The sequence below is a fragment of the Aspergillus pseudonomiae genome, assembly GCF_009193645.1.
Source record: "Aspergillus pseudonomiae strain CBS 119388 unplaced genomic scaffold BDV37scaffold_85, whole genome shotgun sequence".
Classification (NCBI taxonomy): domain Eukaryota; kingdom Fungi; phylum Ascomycota; class Eurotiomycetes; order Eurotiales; family Aspergillaceae; genus Aspergillus; species Aspergillus pseudonomiae.
The window spans coordinates 142,401-162,277 of NW_022476077.1; the positions used below are offsets into that span (position 1 = coordinate 142,401).

A 19,877-nucleotide genomic window follows, 5' to 3' on the forward strand; every position below is an offset into this window, starting at 1 on the left:
TACATTACCTGGTAATAATAAATAGGTACTAAGGACAGTTAAGTAGTAATAGGAATACTACTATCTTACCCCTGAGCCGACCCCCATAACCCACTCAATTACCCGCTCGAGTCCAGCACCCACTCGTGGTCCGCTTTTCCAATTCGAGCTCCGACTCCTACACAATCTGCTATGTAGCAACTTCGGCGGCAGGGCAGCAGCAACACTTCAACAACCTCAACCAGCTCTTTGCAGGGCCTCCAAGGCCACATTCAGCAAGACATCGGTTGCTTACACATTCAACATTGACCGGCGATACCACTTCATTGCCCGTGACCATCTGCTACCACGATCGTACGCTGCTGAGGCTGTGGTCATTGCTCTCCGTAAATCTCCTTCACTACCCTGTATACAAGCAATCACCTCCAGTCACCCCACCAATTCACCACTAACCCATCGCAAAGTCCTCTGTCGCGGAGGTTAGTTGGTTGCACTTTTGCGCTTTCAAAACGCTCGATCAGTTATTAAATACCTCATGCGACGTTCCTGGTGCCTCCATCCGGTGCCACACAAGTCTCAGTGAGCGCATTTGGAAGTTTGCTGTTGAATAGGCCTGACCAGCATGATCGGAACATGATTGAACAAACAATGCCCACTAAATCTCGACAATCTTCATACGCAATGGAAGCCAACCAATCTTCAACACCTTCACCTATATCATCTGCCTCGGCGCCGGGGGAGCGATCCGGGCAGCGCATCATGCCCCGCACTTCTTCAATTGACTCTGCGATATCATCTCTCTCTTCCGCCTCACAGTCCCATAAGTCTTCATTTGATGCTACAGCTTTGAGCCAAGCTGATATTGGGAATCTCATCGCCACTGCAGGGTCTGCCGAGGCAGTAATCAAACATCTTTTGAAGGAAAAGCATCATGCAGCATCTCAGAATTCACAACTTTGGAGACTGGTTGATAAACAAAGAACACTTATCCTTGGGTTAAACAAAGATCTTGAACGTGCTTTGAAAGAGAAAGAGCGATATAGGAAGAAGTTCAAGGAGTTGCAGAGCCCTGCACCAATTTTACCACCTAACAATGAGCTTCACTTCCAGCATAAAGCCATCGAAAGTGAAGATAAATCTCTTGGACAGAGGAATTCCGAGCAAGGGAAATCGCAGTATCAAGGTGTGTCACCACATAGCCCCAATTCTATCGGGCGGAACCTATCATCTAGCACTATCCGGTCGCAGAACGTGGCTGTACAGGATTTATCGGAAAATCTGATTCAGGAGTGTTCTACGGGTCATACAGGAGGACTGGATCGGCGATTAGGCTCGCAACCTCCCCCGCCATCAGTGTATCCTCAACAAGAATTAGCGGCTGCGAGCCCAAGTTCTTTGGCAAGCTCCAGCTCCCCTGTTAACGATACTGTACCAGGTGAAGATAAACAGCAAAGAGTCCCACATCCTGTGCGTAAACCTCCACCTGCGCCCTTGAATCTCGTCCAAGGCGAACGCACTTTATTGGGCAACCCAGACATCTACGACTCTGAATCTGAGTATGAAGATATTTTGGCAGTTGATGAATTACCCGTAGAACGGGGACGAAGAAAAACACGCGATGACGATGATCGTGAACGTGAAGCTGCCCTGGCACGCGAAAATATTACGCTTAGTTCTTCGAGAAACGAATCTTCTCATTCAACGAAGGCAGCTCCAATCACTGATTCATCTGAATATTTAACAACTCCTTTAAGTCCTCGTATGACTCTCGGCGATCATCCTGTTATCATGGCGCCGAAGAGCCCTGGCTTGCCTGTCAGCCCAAGGCCTGAAGATCGCCCACCCAACTCCCCTTTGCCTCGGTTGCCCAGAGACATGACCAACAACATGGCTTCCCAACCGATAGCCACAGAAAGTGGCCTTTCGGGATTAGCTCTATCACCTCATGTCAGCAAGTATCAGGCCCCCTTTAGCGCTACACATTCACACATGCCAGTCGACGTAGCCAGTCGATCTATCCCCTCGATCGACGCCACTGTTAGAGCCGATAGCACTAGGTCCACAGTGTCAAACTCCGATGGTATTTATCGGGGATTGGTTTCAGAAGACTACCCAGGCTTTTTATTACCTCCAAATGCTCTGCCTTTGGTGCTAGTTAAAGTGTCGTCATCACGACTTCGCCCCTCGCGAAACAGCTACTTAGCGTCTAGGCCTTCGGAAGAGGAGCCTGTTTTTACACTGAGCGTCCTTTCGCGTTCTGAAAACTTGGAGCTCTGGCGTGTTGAAAAGGTCATTGCGGCACTCCCACAACTTGATCAGCAAGTAAAACAGTTATCTAGCTACGGGGGGAAGCTACCAGACAGATCAATATTCAGCGGGCATTCCCCAGCCAAGGTGGATGCGAGGCGAGCCGCATTAAATGCATACTTCGAAGCACTTCTCGATACACCAATGGATGAAAAAGCGGCTCTGGTTATATGCCAGTTCCTCACATCCGATGCTATTGAGCCAAGAGATGATGAAACCAGTTTGCTAAAAGGTAGTCAACACATGAGTTCCGAAATACTACGTGGCCCAGATGGTAAGCCCAGAAAAGAGGGCTATTTAACAAAAAGAGGCAAGAATTTTGGCGGTTGGAAGGCTCGGTACTTTGTTCTCCATGGACCCGAGCTGAAATACCTTGAATCGCCAGGTGGTCCTCACCTTGGAACTATCAAAATTTACAATGCCCAGATTGGCAAGCAGTCGCAGGGCACAAATGGTCAAAATAATAACCCGCCTGCACGAGGTGAAGAGGACTCCGACAATCAATATCGCCACGCGTTTCTAATTTTAGAACCCAAGAAAAAGGACTCATCAGCTCTTGTGCGACATGTTTTGTGCGCCGAAAGCGACGAAGAGAGGGATTCTTGGGTAGAGGCACTCTTGGAATATGTAGAAGGGCAATCCGAGAACGAAGCATCGAATAGTGGATCCTCAAAGGGTCAGGTCTCTGGTACACACCCTGCTAACACAACGGTTAACCTCAAAATGCCCCCGAATGGAAACAAGAACAACAGAACAACCGATAGTTCGGATCTTGAAGGCATCGATATAGTTCAAGGATTTAGTTACGAGGATGCTATCCCTGCCGAACCGCCAGTTTTCGGACCACCTTACGAACAACAGGCACTTATGTCACCCACTTTTCCTCAAATGTCACCAACCGACCCTACAGATGCAACCCAAGCAACGAACCAGGTGCCGGACACTGGCCAGCTCTCATCTAGAATCATATCTGGACCCACAAATGGAGCTATTATCCAGGACGCGGGGGCTTGGGGAAATAAGTCCGCAACTAGTACCAAGGAAAAAAAACGTAGCATCTGGGGATTCCGCACGAGATCGTCGGTCGACCTTGCCTCACAACTGCAAGCCAGTTATGACTCCCCATCGGTTCAACCGCATAATCTTACCTCCGGCGAAAGAAGGGACCTTGTCAAGCCAGTCTTCGGCATCCCATTGGCGGAGGCGGTGCAGTTCTGTGCGCCGCGGGGTATCGACGTTGATTTACCTGCTGTAGTCTACCGTTGCATCGAGTACCTCACAGCCAAGGGTGCAGAATCAGAGGAAGGGATATTTCGATTAAGTGGGTCAAATATCGTTGTCAAGGCGCTCAAAGAAAGGTTCAATACTGAAGGGGATGTGGACTTCCTCGCCGGTGATCAATATTACGATGTACATGCTGTGGCCTCCCTTTTCAAGCAATATCTGCGAGAGTTACCCACTACTGTTCTCACTCGCGAACTTCATATCAAGTTTCTGCGTGTTCTTGGTAAGCACGGATATTGATCTAGAGTGATGTTTGTGAATCTTAATGCTAATAGTCTTCGCTCCAGAGCTTAATGAAAGACAGACTAAGATCGCGGCATTCAACTCGCTTGTCCACAGACTTCCGAGACCAAACTTGGCTTTACTGCGAGCATTGGTCCAGTTTTTGATTGTTATCGTGAACAACTCTGATGTCAATAAAATGACGGTCAGAAATGTTGGCATAGTTTTTGCTCCAACACTAAACATTCCAGCACCTGTGTTCTCGATGTTTCTTACTGAATTTGAGCGAATCTTTGAAGACCTGCTAGGAACGCGTTCAGACCTTGAGGATCCCATCATAGATAGTCCTACGTCTCCAGAGATCTCTCATTTTGCGCCAAGCCAAATGCTGACAGAGATGCCGAGTTTACATACTCAAACAACTTTCCGTAAACAGGGAGATCCTCGTGACCGTGATGAATGCATAACACACCAATCGAGCTACGATCAGTCATCTAGCAACTTCCTGGAAAGTAATAACGAGGAACATACCACTCCACCCACAACGAGCAAGATGTTGACACCAAATCCTGAAACTTCGCGTTCCATCAAATCGAAAAGAAGAGAAAGCTCTCTACTATTTATGGAGGTTAATCATCTTAGCTCTCCTTTTGCTTCTGCGCACGATAATGATGGTGAGTAAATTCAACTATTCCTTGCTAAAGTCACGAGCCTGACGATTACTAGCCTGATCATCTTGCACCTTGTGCGCTCACCCCCTGCACTGAGGGGAATCTGAGCGGTCCACAATAACGTATATGTTCTGCTTTTATCCCCCCGGCGCACAATCGCCTCAGCTTGTCGTTGATCTTGCACATGGACATTGCTTCAACAATCAAGGCCATCATGATTTGAACGAACTTGAAATGACTCGAACATACAGCTCTGACCAGATTCAGCCAAGCGCCAAAGGGGGAACATCTAATACTAATGATAATCGCCAGAGATGGCTCTTACTTTTTTCAATTTCACCTTACCTGCATTACCTACATTTTTGTTTGAACTTTGTCTCACACTAGACAGTCCTTATTTTAAATGGCAGCTACCTTTTGGTCGTACTCAATGCAGGGATGGGCGGTGATATACCTCTATTGGTTATGACAGGACTTGCACAGACCTTCTGCAAGCTGCTTATATCGTGTTCTTGTCCTCTTTGTCCTCACCCCTCTCCATCATCTCTTTATACCTGGTCCCCATCACGTCGCAGAACAAAATTCAAAGTGTTATATACCCATCCATTATATACTTGCATCAATGCCTCTTGACACCTTTAAACAATTTAAACTTTTTGCCGCCTACTTAGGTCTATATAGGCGTGTGAAGTTTGATCAAAGTCAGATCAACCCACTCATGCTTTGAGTTATTGTCGCTGTTAATAGTGATTGTAGGACAAATACATTAACCAGGCTAGGACGGACCAACATGATGCTCATTACATTGTTTTGTGGCGCCTCAGAACCTTTTGGAGCGTTCACCTCTCCAGAATCCCATCAGTTCACCGTTTTCTTTGACCCAGTCTCGAACACTATCCACCAGAGCCTTTGCCATGCCCTTGTTCTTTGATTTCCCATCTGAAGTCAAAGTATTGCGAGTAAACCCCGGAGTTGAAACATGATCACCAGTGGCATATTCGGACCCAATGCTGGGCAAGACATTTTCACCTGCACTAAGACTGACAAAGAGCGCAAAAGGGACCAGCCAGACACAAAGTCCAAAATAAGATGCAACTTCAGTGAAAGTCGGCATGTCCTCCGCGTTTATTTGGTATGGTTGCCGCCAGTTGGATGCAGCTCGCGACGCAGGCAGAGGTTTCGAGAAATGACGGAACCAGAGCCAATGGTTTAGACCAACAAGAACACATGACAGAATGAAAAAGGGATCCGATAGCTTGACGATGGGGAACCGTCTTAAATTGCTTGCATAGACGATGTGCGAGCCGATGCCAAGAAGAGATAGAGAGAAAGGAAACCGGTCAAAAACGAATAGGAGGATCTGGATGAGGATAATGCTGTATATCAACCGAGTCAAAAGGCGACGGGCGAGAACAGTATGTTCTTCTACAAGTTCCGACATATAATAGAGCCCAGAAGCTAGATATCTGTTAGTCCAGTGCAGTCTGAGTACGATTGAAGTCACTTGTTGGCAATTGAGCCGTAACAAAGCGTATGGGGTTGTTTCGTTTCACGTCCACTAGCAAGATATCCAACCTGGCAGCTTGCTGGTTATGAGGCAACACGCATATCTTACCTATGGCCAAAGTAAGAAATGAGAACCCCACAATAACCCCCAAATATCCTAGTAAGGGTAGGATCCACATGTTGGAGAGCTGAAAGTGTCAATCTAGCTCCGATTAATATATTGTATTTTGTGAGGTTAGGGAGGGAGTGGACAAATGAAGCTTGGCGATCGTATGTGTCCGATGATGAAAGCGGTCTGATCAATTGGAATATGATGATATCCGAGCCGACACAGAGGCAAATTGGCTGAAGTTAAGTGATTGGAATAAACCGCGGTCAATGATTTATGAAGTACCACATATGTTTTATGCTTTCATGCCTCAGGCTTTGATATGCCGTCACAAGGCACCAACTCCACCTTTCCCCTCCGGCAGAAAGCCATGAGCCCGGAAAAAAAAGAAAAAAGAAAAAAAAAAGGGAGAGAGAAAGAGCAAAGGTCTAGATCAAGTCGATTTCCTGTTGTTCCTCAACTCTTCTCTTTCGAGCTTATCTCTCAATCCTATAAAAAGTTTCTACTGAACATTTCACCTTCAACTTTTTAACTCAAAGTAGGCATACGTTTTGTCTGCTCTCTAAGACCCTTCACCAAGAAAAAGGAGTCTTTAAATTAAGATAGCAGTGATGTCGCGTCCAGAGGATATCCTGTAAGATCCCCAATCCGAAGAACTTGCACAAACCTCTTACCGAGAATTCATTTGTCCTTGACCCAAGGCCCCCCGACCTTTTCTATGACGATAATGAATCTCGCAAATATACCACGTCCTCGCGAATCCGTAACATACAGTCTGATATGACCAATCGAGCACTCGAACTTCTTGACCTTCGATCTCCGTCACTGATTCTAGATATCGGCTGTGGCTCCGGACTATCGGGCGAAATTCTTTCTGCAGTGGCCCCTGAACATGGGGGACCTCATACCTGGATAGGCATGGATATCTCACCTAGCATGCTTGATATCGCCCTTCAACGGGATGTAGAAGGTGATTTATTTCTAGCTGATATTGGGCAAGGAGTACCATTTCGTCCAGGCACGTTTGATGCAGCTATCAGTATCAGTGCCATCCAGTGGCTCTGCAACGCCGAAACGAGTGACGTTAGTCCTGAAGGCCGCCTGCGGCGTTTTTTTGAAGGTCTTTATGCTAGCCTACGGCGTGGAGGTCGTGCTGTTTGTCAATTCTATCCTAAAAATGATGCACAGCGAAATATGATCAGTGGAGCTGCCATCAAGGCTGGTTTCGGAGCTGGCATCCTAGAAGATGATCCCGGGACAAAGAACAGCAAGCTGTACCTTGTTTTGACTGTTGGAGGCGGTGGTCTGCAAGGTGATATTACAGGCGTCGTGAATGGAATGGATGATGTTAATATCCTGGATGCCAGAAGAAAGGCAATGGAACATGGGAAAATGCAACTGCCCCGGAAGGGCGATAAGGCTTGGATTATGCGGAAAAAGGAACAGATGGAGAGAAAGGGCAAGGTTGTGAAACAGAATTCTAGGTACACGGGCAGAAAGCGTCGCCCAGCTTTCTAACCGTCCAGCCATGGTTAGCTTTCCGTGCTTGATCAAGTCGATATATCTTTGGTGCTTGGATTCATTGCGCAAGAAACAGAAAACATTAGGGCAGAAAAACAAATTCAAGCCGTGGCCACAAACAACATTGATGTATCCAATTACTGCGTTGTGGCCATTGCCATCCAGGCGCGGATTCATTCAGAGCAGGGTTCATCCAAAAGGAGGTAAAACATCAGATATCCTCCTAGGTTCATAAGTCTTCATAGACTAACTGTGGGTACTGACCTTACAGTGGTATTCTTCTCTTGCCAATTTGGGTTTGCTTTTAGCCAAGACCTGCTGCATTTGAAGAAGTGTCTTAAATTTGGCCAACGCGAGGAAGGCCTCCCCTGCCCCCCAAACAAACTTGTGGGATACTAGATGGAACTCTGTATTCTGGTTCTGAATAAAGCGATATTTCATCTATTCTCAAAACACTAGTATATAATTTTACACATCCTACTAGCTCCGCAAAATTGCGATAAGCCTCAATTGAGTAGGACGCCCCTGATGTCGCTTCAGCGAAAGATAATACAGTAAAAGGAGAAACCCAGAGAGCCAGCATGACATTGACTGAGTAATCTACTGGCTTATACAAGCTTTCATTATCGTGAGAACAGCGATTAAGCCGGACAGAGATCCCATAAGTTACAGGGCAGCCTCCATCTTGTCCAGAACGGCCCTGGTGAACTCATGGGTGGTGGCCTGTCCACCCATGTCACGGGTTCTCGTTTTACTAGGAGGTTGTCAGCAAGGAAACAAAGTATCCCAAGAGCGGGTCATATTACTCACCCTTCACCGATGACATCGTACACAGCCTTGGAAATTCTATTTGCGTGGTCATCCAAGCCGAGATGACGCAGGAGCATAGACCCAGAGAGGATCATAGCACTGGGATTCGCCTGGTCCTTGCCCTTGATATCAAGCCCGACGTGACGGCAGCCGGGTTCAAACACAGCAACGTCGCGACCCATGTTGCAGCCAGGGACAACGCCTGGTCCACCAACAAGGGCTGCCCCGACATTGGAAAGGATCCCGCCGTACAGATTGGGCATGACCATGACGTCGAACTGCTGGGGCCGGGACACGGCCTGCATAGAGGCATTGTCAACGATCATATCGTTGACCTCCAGAGTCGGATAATTTTCGGCAACCTTGTGGAAAGTGCTACGGAACAGACCGTCGGCCAATTTCATGATGTTCGCCTTGTGAATGCAGGTAACCTTCTTCCTGTTATTTGCCAGGGCAAAGCCAAAAGCAAATTTAGAGATACGCTCAGATTTGGCACGAGTGATGATTTTCAGCGACTCGACGACACCTTGGACAGACTGATGTTCAAGGCCAGAGTATTCTCCCTCAGTATTCTCACGGATGATGCAAAGGTCGACATTCTCATGGCGTGTCTTGTAGCCCGGGATATTTTTAATCAGAACAATCGAGGCAAAGATATCAAGCTCCTGTCGGAGAGCAACGTTGAATGATTGGTGGCCCGAGCGCTCAACCGGAGTGAAGAGGATACCCTTGAGACCCAGCTTGTTGCGGCGAAGGGACGCGATAGATTCCTTGAAAAGTTCTTCCGAATGCTTGTTACCCGCATCAACACCACTGACATCTACCTGCTCCCACTCAATGGGCACATTATCGGCTTTAAAAATGGTCTTGACCGATTCAGCAACTTCAGCACCGATTCCATCACCTTTGCTCAAAATTAAGTCCAAGGCGTCAGCAGGTCAAAAGTTGATTCTAAAGGGTATATGGGAACGTATATATACCTGGAATAAGCGTCACAGTGTATTTGCCACCATACTTAGTCGGCTTGAAGATGTCCGACTGAACGCTAGCAAATGCTAAAACTCGCGAGTCAGCCATATGATCAATGGAAGAGCAGTCATACGGAGAAGATTTAGACGACATACATCTTGCTGCCAGGGAGGAGCGGACGGAGGGAGCTGTCACCGCAGCGCGACGGAGGAAAGACTGTCAGGATGCGGATGCAAGTTAGCGAGCGAGGAAAACGGTGGGGATATTACACGTGAAATATAACATATATGAGTGGTAATTCCGGGGAAAATAAAGTGACAAGGTGTGCGATTTGAAATATACCAGAACTGAAGATCATGGGGGATTAAACGGGAAGGAGGGGGTGGGAAAAAAAAAAAAAAAGAAGCCTGTAATGGTCGGTTTCTATCGGGCAGAAGGAAGGTAGACAAATAGCCAAGGGTGAACCAAGAACAAAGAGAACACAATTCGAAGTCAGCCACTGATCGGGTATGTGTAGATACTTACTTGCGTGGGCTGCGCTGTCCTTAGGGAAAACATCTTAATAATGAACCAGGGGAAAAACGGGAGGGAGAGGAGAGAGGCGAAAAGCGAATCTAGCTAGAGGAGAGAAAAAGGCGTGCAGAAGGAAGAGAGACGGAGGACGGGAAAGAAAGGCGGCCAAGGCTAAGGACAGGGAGTGCACGAGACGCCGGAAAAAACGGCGGATCGTCTCGGCATCCATTGAAAGCCAACCTGTTCTTGGATAAGAAAGATCCGGGCCGATCTTATCTTTACGGTCCATCACTCAATTGATCTATAATCAATCAACCAGCTCAGTCACATTCTATAGAACCCCTTAAACAATGGGTGATACATACTTTGGTCTTTGAGATTGTGAAAAGTCTGACTAGAGGTTTTTTATATCCTGCTGAAAGTGGATATCTTTTCTTCATTACTATTAAGTTTATCATAAAGAAAGTATTAGTATGATCGAACCCCTTCCTTTCTTTGTGTTGACTAAAGAGGAACAAGAAAAAGATTTAGCAAACACATCCCCACTTCAAGTACCTGTTCCGCTACTTCGGTGTTCATTGTCCTTGATCTAACATACCGACTTTTCCCCTTTGGCATATCAATCAAGGTCAGGCTCTCTTTTAGTAGTCTTATCTCAGCGCATCTAGAAAGCCATTCCTTATTGATGACTTATTTTGGTCATGAATAATCTTTCAATGCCAAAAATGCTCTAGACCTAAAGGTCCAATCTAACAACTAAATCATGTTGAAGGCTCGTTCAGAAAGAAGAATAGAACATCCGTTCGTTATAGTCTGCTTGCAGGAAATGTCAGTGTATGAACCACTGTGGAGGCGCAGTGTACTCCTCACTTGTGATGTACAAAAGATACATTCAAGTAGGGCTCGATCAGGATGCCGCTTGAGTCCACAGAAGTTTTTTACACCCAGATCCTGGCTATCCCTGGGCTGAATCAAGCGTAGGAGGGAGTGTTCCCCATGGCATGTGATGCTATTCTTTCCCCGCTGAGAAATATGTACCTGGTTGATCCCATCTCTGTTGCGGGTCTTATTGAACATACCCTTCATTTCCTATTCAGTAAGTTCTATTCAGGATTATTGTGGTGCTTTGTCTTTCGTCTTGTCTTGCACTTCCTCTTCCACATGTGAATAGGACAACTTCTCCATCGAGAATACGGCCCTATGAATTCGATGGGTAAGGTTCCTCGCCTTTCCAGCTTCCATTATCCTATATAATTGACACTATCCTCTCATATCATAATCAAGAATATCGATTCTCACAACTCTGCTTTCAACTAACTCAATCTAAACTGCTTATCAAACCTTTTGTCGGAAAATCTTCAAAATGAAGCTCATTTCTGTCGTCGTTGCCGCTCTTGCAGCCACCAGTGTACAGGCTGGAGTTTTACAAAAATGGTGTGCACTGCCTGCTCAGGGCTGCTACATGCTGAAACGGGCCGCCGATGCCAGTGGAGACGTTCGACGTTCTGCTGAGGCCCTTGCTGAGGCCATGCCTGATGCAGAAGCCTTGGCCAAGTGGTGTGCCCTGCCTGGTCAGGGATGTCTCAAGGCTAAGAGGGCTGCTGAGGCTGTTGAGGATGCCAGACGTTCTGCCGATGCCCTTGCAGATGCTATGGCAGATCTCGAGGAGTACTAGTAAGGTCAGTAAGCCCATGTCTTTAAATTGTAAACGTTACCTAGATTCTGATGGTGTTTGAACTAGGTCGACACTCCCACTAGCCGCATAATTCTTGAGATATGCGAGACAAGAGCTTTGTGCGTGGCAAATATATTTGCAGGCTTTTGGCCCAGTCACTCTTTCCAATGAACTACTTACGGCCATCATTGCTCCGTCCTTTCTATTGCTTACATCGTTTAAGCGCCTTCAGCCAAGGGCGGTTAAGTGAGGGATGGAGACTAGGGAGGGAAAAAGAAAAAAGATAGAAAAAGAAAAGAAAAAAAGAAAACGGGGGGAATCAAGGAACAGAGACAAGTGAGAAGGGCCCATGGGATGTTACCGCAGCTATATATGAGCCGTAACAACAATCACTTACTATCGTTACATCTGTTAAATGTTTGCCACCCATATCTTTTGCAGCTTATTTGGTTCCTATGATCAAATATACCCATTGACTTTCCCATATACTCTGTACTAGTAGTTCGTCCTTACCCATTGGGACTTCGACTACGACGTATAAACCTGACCAGCGGCACATATTTAATACAGTACTACTCATCGCCTGGTGTGCAGTAGGTCGATAGCCACCAGAAATAATCGAGTCTTTTACAACGCGCTAGAATAATTTCAGAGATTAAATAATAGTTCGCAATCTAATAAATATGGATCTAACCTTTTACCCTAATACAACCCCGAGAAGCTTGAATTTACGAATGCCATTTAGGTTGTAGGAGACCACATGCCGCATACCGATTCATCTCCTCCAAAGTGCTGTACTAATATTCAACGTATCTTTTCCCACCATTGATGACCCTGAGCCCTGTAGATAGGGTCGTTTGACAGCTTATATGGTGACCCCGTCGTCGGCTCATTCATCACAGGCACAATTTTACCTGCACATAGCTCATAGTCTCTCTGTGCAAGAACTTCATAACCGGATATCATATATGGCTCGGCATACTGGTGTCCATCTTCATCGTTACCTCCATCGTGCATTAAATCACACATGTCCAAATCATCAGTATAGCCCGTATGAGCTGATAGGTTTGAATCATGTGCATTGATCGCTGCCCCTCCTGAAGAATATGCATAAAGCTCGGAGCTCGACTGTTTCACCCTCTCCAAGCTTGGGTCGGTGGATGCATCTCTAGACTCTGGGAAGATTTGCCAGATCTGGATTAAGCGTGATCGTTGCTCTGGCATTGCATTCTCAAATAACTGTAGCTGTGTGGGAGTAAGGGATGATGGGTTGATGTTTTGCAATCTCAGCATTTCATGTACTGAGCTTGGAGTCACGTTAGGATCCAAGGGCTCATCCTGCTCTGGTGATCCTGCTGGAAAGGTGCAGCGGGCCACATGCGAGGAGTGATGATAGTGTTGGGTGATACTGTACGCGACCGGAGGATGGACGGCTGGTGGCATCTCCTGACTGCCAGACGGTATTGGTATATCCATACGCATTTGCCGGGAGAAAAGTGCCACAAGGTCTTCTTGCATTTGCAGATTACCTTCGGCTGCTGACAAGCCGCACTGTACGATCGCTAGTCAGGAACACCCCCACCCGAACAGGAAAAATAAGAGAGAGCCATCTACCTGGCTACAATTAAAATCATCGGCAAAAGCAGCAAGTGTACTAGTGTTGTGTGATACTTGCCCACAGAATGAGCATGTATACGGTGTTGACAAAGACATAGTCTGGAACATCCAGGTTCATAAAAAGATGAAGGGAAATGAGTGCATAGAATATGAAGTTGTCACTGGTACTGGGACAGTACTAAGGGTTCATAAGAAGTATATGCAACAGAAGCAGTACAAAGAAGTAGAGGTTCACACAGAGTAAGAAGTTCAATTATAAGCACTTGAACAAGCTGCAGAGGGGCGGCATGAAGCCATTAAGGTGGAAGATGCTACTACTCGCCCGAAGGTAGACTACCATCGACTATGAACTGGCGCAGATGCCCAAAGATGTGGGCAGATTGGGCACTTATAGCGAGCGAATAATCCTGGCGACTGTTGAGACTTGACCAAAGCTCTGGGCTTTCATTGGCACCACTTTACATTCGGATTAAAACCAGTAGAAAGTCCAAGCAGACCTACAGCCACCTCGATATTACGGGAAGGAAATGGAGGGGCATGATGATTCTCTGTACTGTCATGAGATCTCGAGGGCGGTGCTTTCATCACGTGATTTTTATAATACCACTAGTTACTAGTAGGCAGAAACCCCGTGACGCGGAGCTTGGTTAGCCTGGGCGGTCGTACTACGTATTGTCTCCTAGACTGCTGTAGTTACTGCCTTGCTTATCATTTGGAGCTTCCAACATCACTTCATACTACACTCGCTCTGTGACTCTTCCTATCAGTTTGCCATTCCACACAGTACTTATTGATTTTCTGCCCTAGAACAAAATCGGTGATCTCCCTTGTCTCGTGACAAACAAAACTAATTAAGACCATGGTTCGTTTCTGTTTCCATTTACGTGAAGGTTTCCTGAACACTAACATCATCATAACACAGACGTCCATCGGTACTGGATACGACCTCTCTAATTCTGTCTTCTCGCCAGATGGCCGCAACTTTCAGGTAGTTAATCGATTAAGATTTCCCATAGCTCTACTCTGATAAGTCGCTAAGTCAACTATATCGATAGGTGGAATATGCAGCTAAAGCGGTTGAAAATGGAGGAACAGCCATTGGTATAAGATGCAAGGACGGCGTCGTGCTAGCTGTCGAGAAGATTATTACTAGCAAGCTCCTGAAGCCAGGTGCAAATAAGAGAATAGCAACAGTCGATCGACACGTTGGTATTGTATGTCACGACCCAACTTCGCCTGGTGTGGGAATAACCCATATCGTGATCATTGGGCCTCTTTACTGATATGCGTGGATCGAAACAATAGGTTTCTGCCGGCCTAGTCCCAGACGGTCGACACTTTGTCACTCGTGCTAGAGATGAGGCTGCTTCGTGGAGAAGCGTATACAAGGGCCCTATCCCAGTGTCAGCTCTGTCAAATCGTTTGGGCAGCTACGTACAAGCTTATACCCTCTACTCCAGCGTACGACCTTTTGGTGTGACCGCTATCGTTGGTGGCTGGGATTCTGAAGCCGAGCTTGCCGTCGATGGTCAAGTTGGCAGTGGGCCTAAATCAGGCTCTGGGGGTAAAATTGATGGAGCTAGGGCTGGAGGCCCAGGTCTATATATGATTGAGCCAAGTGGGCTGTACTGGGTAAGGCAGGCATCAACAATCCCAAACTAACTACTGCGCTGACTACTGCAAGGGTTACTATGGTGCAGCTACCGGGAAGGGGAGGCAGGCTGCTAAGGCTGAACTTGAGAAGTTAGATCTAAGTTCGGGTAACCTGGGTTTGGTTGATGCTGTAAAAGAGGCAGCTCGAATCATTTATGTCGCTCACGAGGATAGCAAGGACAAAGATTTTGAGTTAGAAATGTCTTGGATTAGCTCACTAGATGGGCCAACCCAGGGCAGGCATGAAGAAGTGCCCAAACAACTTCTTGAAGAAGCAGAAAAGGCGGCAAAGAGGTCTCTAGAAGGTGAAGATGAGGAGGAAGAGGAAGGAGCAAAGGATGGCACCAACCAAGGGGAGCGGATGGAGGAGTAGAATGAACAAACCAAGGACGGAATTTAAGAATATCCTAATATACGTTTTGTTCCATTTCCATCAAGTCGTTACTCCAGCATAATGTTGCGCATACATGAAGTCCTATACCTCTGACCATGAGGGCCTGCTACTAAATTACTAACTTACAAGTGTCTTCAGATCCTAATAATCAATTCCTTGAAAGTTTTCGAAACAGACCTAAGCAATTCTACCCTCAGCCCATTCTCTTCTTCTTGCTCCAAGCTCCACAGCAGCGTTACCCCAATCTTCTCCATGATTATGCATTCCCTTCTTCCCTAGCCCAGCCCTTTCCAAGCCCTGTTCTTCAGTCAAAACGGTGAGCACCCCAAAAATGACAGGCACGCCCGAATCTAATTGAACACGCATCAATCCGTGAGACACAGCATCTGCGATGTACTCAAAATGCATGGTCTCTCCCTTGATAAGAACGCCTATGGTGATAATGGCATCAAACGGCCTAGAGGTAGCAGATGCTGGGGATTGCGGGGACGCTTTGCTAATGTCTGCGGTAGAGGAAGAGAGCAAATCCGTGGCACTGATCCCCTCACCGGAGGACGAGCTCTTGGCTGCTTGCAGCTGAGAAGCTGCGTAGAGTCTAGGAGGAGAGAATAGGCATCAGGATGAAGCCCTTATAGTAAAACAGCGGCGTAAAAATGAGTTATACTTACCGCTGAGCGGCATATGGTAACTCATAGCTGCCAGGGACAGTAAGGGTTGTGATATGGTCCTCAGCTACACCAGCTGCTAGAAGGCTCTTTCTTGCCCCTTCCACAAGAGGTCCAATTATGCCCATATTCCACCTCGCATGAACAATTGCAATTCGAAGCCCCGAGCCTATAGAAACAGATAAGCAAGCGATGAGCCAAAACCTCCCCTCTTATGCCTCTATCGTACCGTCAAAGCCTAAAGTAGCTCCTGGCCCTTTCAGAGATGCCATGGTTGAAATTGTAACAGTTTAAACGGGGTAAATCAATTGTAGAAACTGTAAGTCATATATAGGCCTTTGTGCGATGATTATTGAATCATCATATGGGGGATATACCCCGCGGAACCTGGTGGGAGAGCTGCGATTACGTAATTCCCGGTATATCCAGCGACGTAGTAGTCCAAATTTTTGCCAGGTCGGCATTACCGCCTTGTAGTCATGTTCAAACCTTCCTTCTCAAGCGACTTTGAAACAAGTTAGTGTATTTTGCCTACTCTGTATTGTGTAATTACTACTGTCACCTTAATAACCTTAATCTTGGGAGCAACAGTACTTGTAAGACATGGAAGCATCACTCAAACTTACACTGAGAGGGAACCTTGTCTGATTGCCGCCGCGTGTTAATTGCGCTAGATAGAGTGTGAGACGTCAGTGGGATAAACAGGGCAATTTCACCGCATCTACCGCTTCCTAATTCAGTAGTGATATGAGGGTTCCACATCATATTATTGTATAAAATAAGCTTTAATGGCATCTATATCTATGCCGTCGAATTATATCAAAAGTGCGGAGTAGAAGGCTACCTTCGTGCATTATCCCGCCATGAGATGGTTGCCAACCAAGCCCTTTCTCGTCGTCTACAGTGCAGTTTAGGGATACTCATGGTTAACTAACTATATGTAGTAACTGGCGATTACTAAGGTATTAATATTTGATAACTATGCGCCTATCTGCGGAGCGTTGTACTAAAGACAATACAGATCAATCTACATGGAATAGGGATAAAATATTACCCTACATTAAGTAGCACTAGGAGCGTACTCGACCCACTAGTATCCTAGCCCAGTCATTGAAGAAACATCCCCGAGATATGATTGCCTGCAACATTGCATTCTACCGGACAATTATGGAAATAAAATGAAAAAAAGAGAGGTAAACTCATCCGAAAGGTAGCAAGGATGCTCCATAGGACTCTGCAAATTCCATAGGCCAAACTTCGCTGTGTCAATAGCGAAAATTTACTCAACAGTGACTGACTTCGCAAGGTTGCGAGGGAAATCGACATTAAGACCCTCAGACACAGCCAACCAGTAAGCGATCAGCTGCAAGGGGATGACATTCAGGAGACCCTGCAGGCAATCGACAGTCTTCGGAACTTCGATCTTCACGGTTTGAGCCGAAGAGAATTCCGGGTCGCCGGAATTGCAAATCACGATAGGGCGTCCACCTCTAGCAATAACTATCAAAGTATTAGACAAAATGACCACATTTGCTATTTGCTAGTTTTCAACTCACCTTGTTGATAAGCATTCAACGACTTGGTGAACAAGTTATCCCTCGTGAGAATCATGATGATGGGCAAGTTCTCATCGACAAGGGCAAGAACACCATGTTTCAACTCGCCGGACATAACAGCCTCGCAATGGAGATACGAGATCTCCTTGATTTTAAGTGCACCTATATGACGCATAAGCTAAGCAATATATCGTCTGATTAGTCACTAACCTTCAAGAGCAGTAGGGAATTGACCACCCCTGCCCAGCAGAAGCAAACTCTTCTGATTCTTGAAGTTTGCACAAAGCTGTTTAATGGGTTCGTTGAGTTTCAATATCTCTTTGAATTGCTCAGAGACCTTAGAAAGGCCCTCCATAATCTCCTCACGCCTCTTCTGCTTAGAGGCCCTATCTTCACTAAGAGACAAAGCGAACATGACCATAGCAACAAACTGGGACGTGTAGGCCTTGGTGGAAGCTACACCAATTTCAGGTCCAGCGTTGATGTGCACACCGCAGTGAGTGAGTAGTGAGATGGAGGACCCTACAACATTAACAATACCAACTGTCAATGCTCCGCGTTCGAGACAGTAGCGCAAGGCCATGAGAGAGTCGGCGGTCTCGCCAGACTGAGAAACGAAAACACACGTGTCATCCCGGAATACCGGTGCCTGCCTATCTAGGAAGTCGGAAGCAAGTTCAACAGAAATAGGAATCTCAGTGAGCTCTTCGAAGACTCCACGCACAGCCATGCATGAATGGTAGCTAGTTCCACAGGCAACAAAGATGATTCTTCTGCAGCGGCGGATAGTGGAAATGTACTGCCGCAGGCCACCAAGTGTAACTTGCTTGTTTGCAACATCCAATCGTCCTCTCATGGTATTGATCACAGACTCGGGTTGTTCAAAGATTTCCTTTTGCATGAAGTGGTCGAACTTGCCCTTCATAATCTCCTGCAGTTCGAGTTCAATCGTCTGAATAGCGCGAACGTTAGAAGTACCATCATCTTTGGTGAGGCGATGAATGTTCAATTGCCCTTCATGCACATGAGCGATATCATCGTCTTCAAGATAGAGAACCTTCTTCGTATGCTCAACAATTGCAGATGGATCAGAAGACAAGAAAAATTCAGCAGGCTGGGGGACGCCGTCATCGGAAAGGAAAGCACGAGACTGTGACCTATGCAAAAGGGATTTGTCAGGTGGGGCGAGGAGGCCAGTCGCAGACTTCTTGATGGCTACGTTCTGGGAAGCCTGCTCTGCAGGAAGAGCTCCATCTTCTGAGTATTCAACGTCCACGAAATCCACTTTCATTTTCTTCGACGTTCTCACGCCAATGACAAGCGGGGACCCTTTGCGAGCCGCAATGACCTCGTGGGGATAATGTACGGATTTGATGAGAAGCCCAAAGGCGCCCTCAAGCTCCTTCACAACAGCCTTAGCCAAGACTGTAAATTCGATATCGGGCTGTTGATCATAAAGATATTTCGTGAGCTTTGCAATACATTCGGTGTCTGTGTCCGTCTCGAAGCGGAACCCTTTGCTCTCCAACAGAGCCTTTAGTTCTTTGTAATTAGTAATGATACCATTGTGAACAACTGAAAATTCCCAGTTTAGATCGGACCTGCATGCCAGGAACATTAACAAACAACCTTGATCCTAGTCGAGTTGATTCGACCACGAAAAATCGGACTCACCTGTGTGGGTGGCAGTTCAAGCGGGAAGGTGTCCCATGAGTGGCCCAACGCGTGTGAGAAATACCAGCATGAGATTCAAAAGACTTGGTCAAGTCGGGCTTGCACTCATCAATGAGCTCCCTAAGCTTAGCAACTTTTCCCACTTCCTTGAAAGCACAGACTTCATTCTTCTTATCACCATCTATGGCGAGACCCGCAGAGTCGTAGCCTCGATATTCAAGGCGGGAGAGTCCTTTAAACATGTCAGCAGGCGCACACAATCTTAATACCAGAGTGAGCAAATGCCAACCGTTGAGAAGAGTGTCAAGAATGTACTTGCGGTCCCTCTCGACGAGGTAGTTAATGTAGCCGAAAATGCCGCTACAGTTTGTTTAGTTACAGCAAAAGTTCAGATGGCCTGGGTCTTCAGCAACTTACCACATGGTTAAAGAATGTTAAGAGAGAGGGAAAGCTAAGAGGTGAAAAGGTGTAGAAGGGGATGACGAGGTGTTTTGGTGGTTCGATAACAAACGCTGCTTCCAGACACTGAGAGCAAGTCTAAACGGTAGTGGGGTTTCTTCAAAGTGTACTCTGGAAAAGAATATACTGTCAACAAACGAATTCGAAGATACCCTATGAGGATAACATGAACATACTTCAGATAATCCAGCTGGAGAATAAATATGCGATAGTTTTTAAGGGCGGTTGTGGCGAGTGAGAAAAGGAAGGAAGGAGGCAAATGAGTTGATAGTAAAGGGGAGATTGAGTAGATC

The 19,877-nt window shown here is 46.5% G+C and overlaps 9 protein-coding genes across 9 annotated transcripts; 4 read left to right on the forward strand and 5 right to left on the reverse strand.

The window, feature by feature from the left end:
• Window positions 1-514: 514 nt before the first annotated feature.
• On the forward strand, window positions 515-4,224 carry BDV37DRAFT_274791 (GTPase-activating protein BEM3; the record flags this gene model as incomplete). The annotated part of the gene is made up of 4 exons (XM_032085303.1): window positions 515-528; window positions 591-3,793; window positions 3,858-4,104; window positions 4,152-4,224. The coding sequence occupies 4 exons, from the start codon at window positions 515-517 to the stop codon at window positions 4,222-4,224; spliced, it is 3,537 nt and encodes a 1,178-aa protein (XP_031937380.1).
• An 842-nt stretch (window positions 4,225-5,066) lies between these two features.
• BDV37DRAFT_215663 (uncharacterized protein) lies at window positions 5,067-6,274 on the reverse strand. Its single transcript, XM_032080074.1, has 2 exons — window positions 6,079-6,274; window positions 5,067-5,921 (listed from the first exon to the last, which is right to left on the reverse strand). The coding sequence occupies exons 1-2, from the start codon at window positions 6,146-6,148 to the stop codon at window positions 5,284-5,286; spliced, it is 708 nt and encodes a 235-aa protein (XP_031937381.1). The 5' UTR covers window positions 6,149-6,274; the 3' UTR covers window positions 5,067-5,283.
• A 23-nt stretch (window positions 6,275-6,297) lies between these two features.
• On the forward strand, window positions 6,298-7,766 carry BDV37DRAFT_215888 (18S rRNA methyltransferase BUD23). Its single transcript, XM_032080075.1, has 2 exons — window positions 6,298-6,712; window positions 6,780-7,766. The coding sequence occupies exons 1-2, from the start codon at window positions 6,690-6,692 to the stop codon at window positions 7,594-7,596; spliced, it is 840 nt and encodes a 279-aa protein (XP_031937382.1). The 5' UTR covers window positions 6,298-6,689; the 3' UTR covers window positions 7,597-7,766.
• Window positions 7,767-8,265: 499 nt separating this feature from the next.
• BDV37DRAFT_274794 (isocitrate dehydrogenase (NAD(+)) IDH1) lies at window positions 8,266-9,936 on the reverse strand (the record flags this gene model as incomplete). Its single annotated transcript, XM_032085304.1, has 5 exons — window positions 8,266-8,353; window positions 8,410-9,313; window positions 9,390-9,464; window positions 9,534-9,594; window positions 9,904-9,936. The coding sequence occupies 5 exons, from the start codon at window positions 9,934-9,936 to the stop codon at window positions 8,266-8,268; spliced, it is 1,161 nt and encodes a 386-aa protein (XP_031937383.1).
• A 1,180-nt stretch (window positions 9,937-11,116) lies between these two features.
• On the forward strand, window positions 11,117-11,696 carry BDV37DRAFT_215952 (mating alpha-pheromone PpgA). The gene has a single exon (XM_032080076.1). The coding sequence runs from the start codon at window positions 11,255-11,257 to the stop codon at window positions 11,564-11,566; it is 312 nt and encodes a 103-aa protein (XP_031937384.1). The 5' UTR covers window positions 11,117-11,254; the 3' UTR covers window positions 11,567-11,696.
• Window positions 11,697-12,139: 443 nt separating this feature from the next.
• BDV37DRAFT_258845 (uncharacterized protein) lies at window positions 12,140-13,769 on the reverse strand. Its single transcript, XM_032083085.1, has 2 exons — window positions 13,181-13,769; window positions 12,140-13,117 (listed from the first exon to the last, which is right to left on the reverse strand). Exons 1-2 carry the CDS (start codon window positions 13,289-13,291, stop codon window positions 12,371-12,373), a joined length of 858 nt encoding a protein of 285 aa, XP_031937385.1. The 5' UTR covers window positions 13,292-13,769; the 3' UTR covers window positions 12,140-12,370.
• Window positions 13,770-13,882: 113 nt separating this feature from the next.
• Window positions 13,883-15,308, forward strand: BDV37DRAFT_215967 (proteasome core particle subunit alpha 7). Its single transcript, XM_032080077.1, has 6 exons — window positions 13,883-13,933; window positions 13,985-14,045; window positions 14,106-14,171; window positions 14,239-14,397; window positions 14,489-14,815; window positions 14,868-15,308. Exons 2-6 carry the CDS (start codon window positions 14,043-14,045, stop codon window positions 15,207-15,209), a joined length of 897 nt encoding a protein of 298 aa, XP_031937386.1. The 5' UTR covers window positions 13,883-13,933; window positions 13,985-14,042; the 3' UTR covers window positions 15,210-15,308.
• Window positions 15,309-15,407: 99 nt separating this feature from the next.
• Window positions 15,408-16,167, reverse strand: BDV37DRAFT_287041 (lumazine synthase RIB4; the record flags this gene model as incomplete). Its single annotated transcript, XM_032088042.1, has 3 exons — window positions 15,408-15,825; window positions 15,899-16,064; window positions 16,125-16,167. The coding sequence occupies 3 exons, from the start codon at window positions 16,165-16,167 to the stop codon at window positions 15,408-15,410; spliced, it is 627 nt and encodes a 208-aa protein (XP_031937387.1).
• A 918-nt stretch (window positions 16,168-17,085) lies between these two features.
• On the reverse strand, window positions 17,086-19,640 carry gfa1 (glutamine--fructose-6-phosphate transaminase (isomerizing) GFA1). Its single transcript, XM_032080078.1, has 6 exons — window positions 19,543-19,640; window positions 19,415-19,485; window positions 19,126-19,357; window positions 17,662-19,052; window positions 17,452-17,613; window positions 17,086-17,395 (listed from the first exon to the last, which is right to left on the reverse strand). The coding sequence occupies exons 1-6, from the start codon at window positions 19,545-19,547 to the stop codon at window positions 17,175-17,177; spliced, it is 2,082 nt and encodes a 693-aa protein (XP_031937388.1). The 5' UTR covers window positions 19,548-19,640; the 3' UTR covers window positions 17,086-17,174.
• Between the last annotated feature and the right edge of the window lie 237 nt (window positions 19,641-19,877).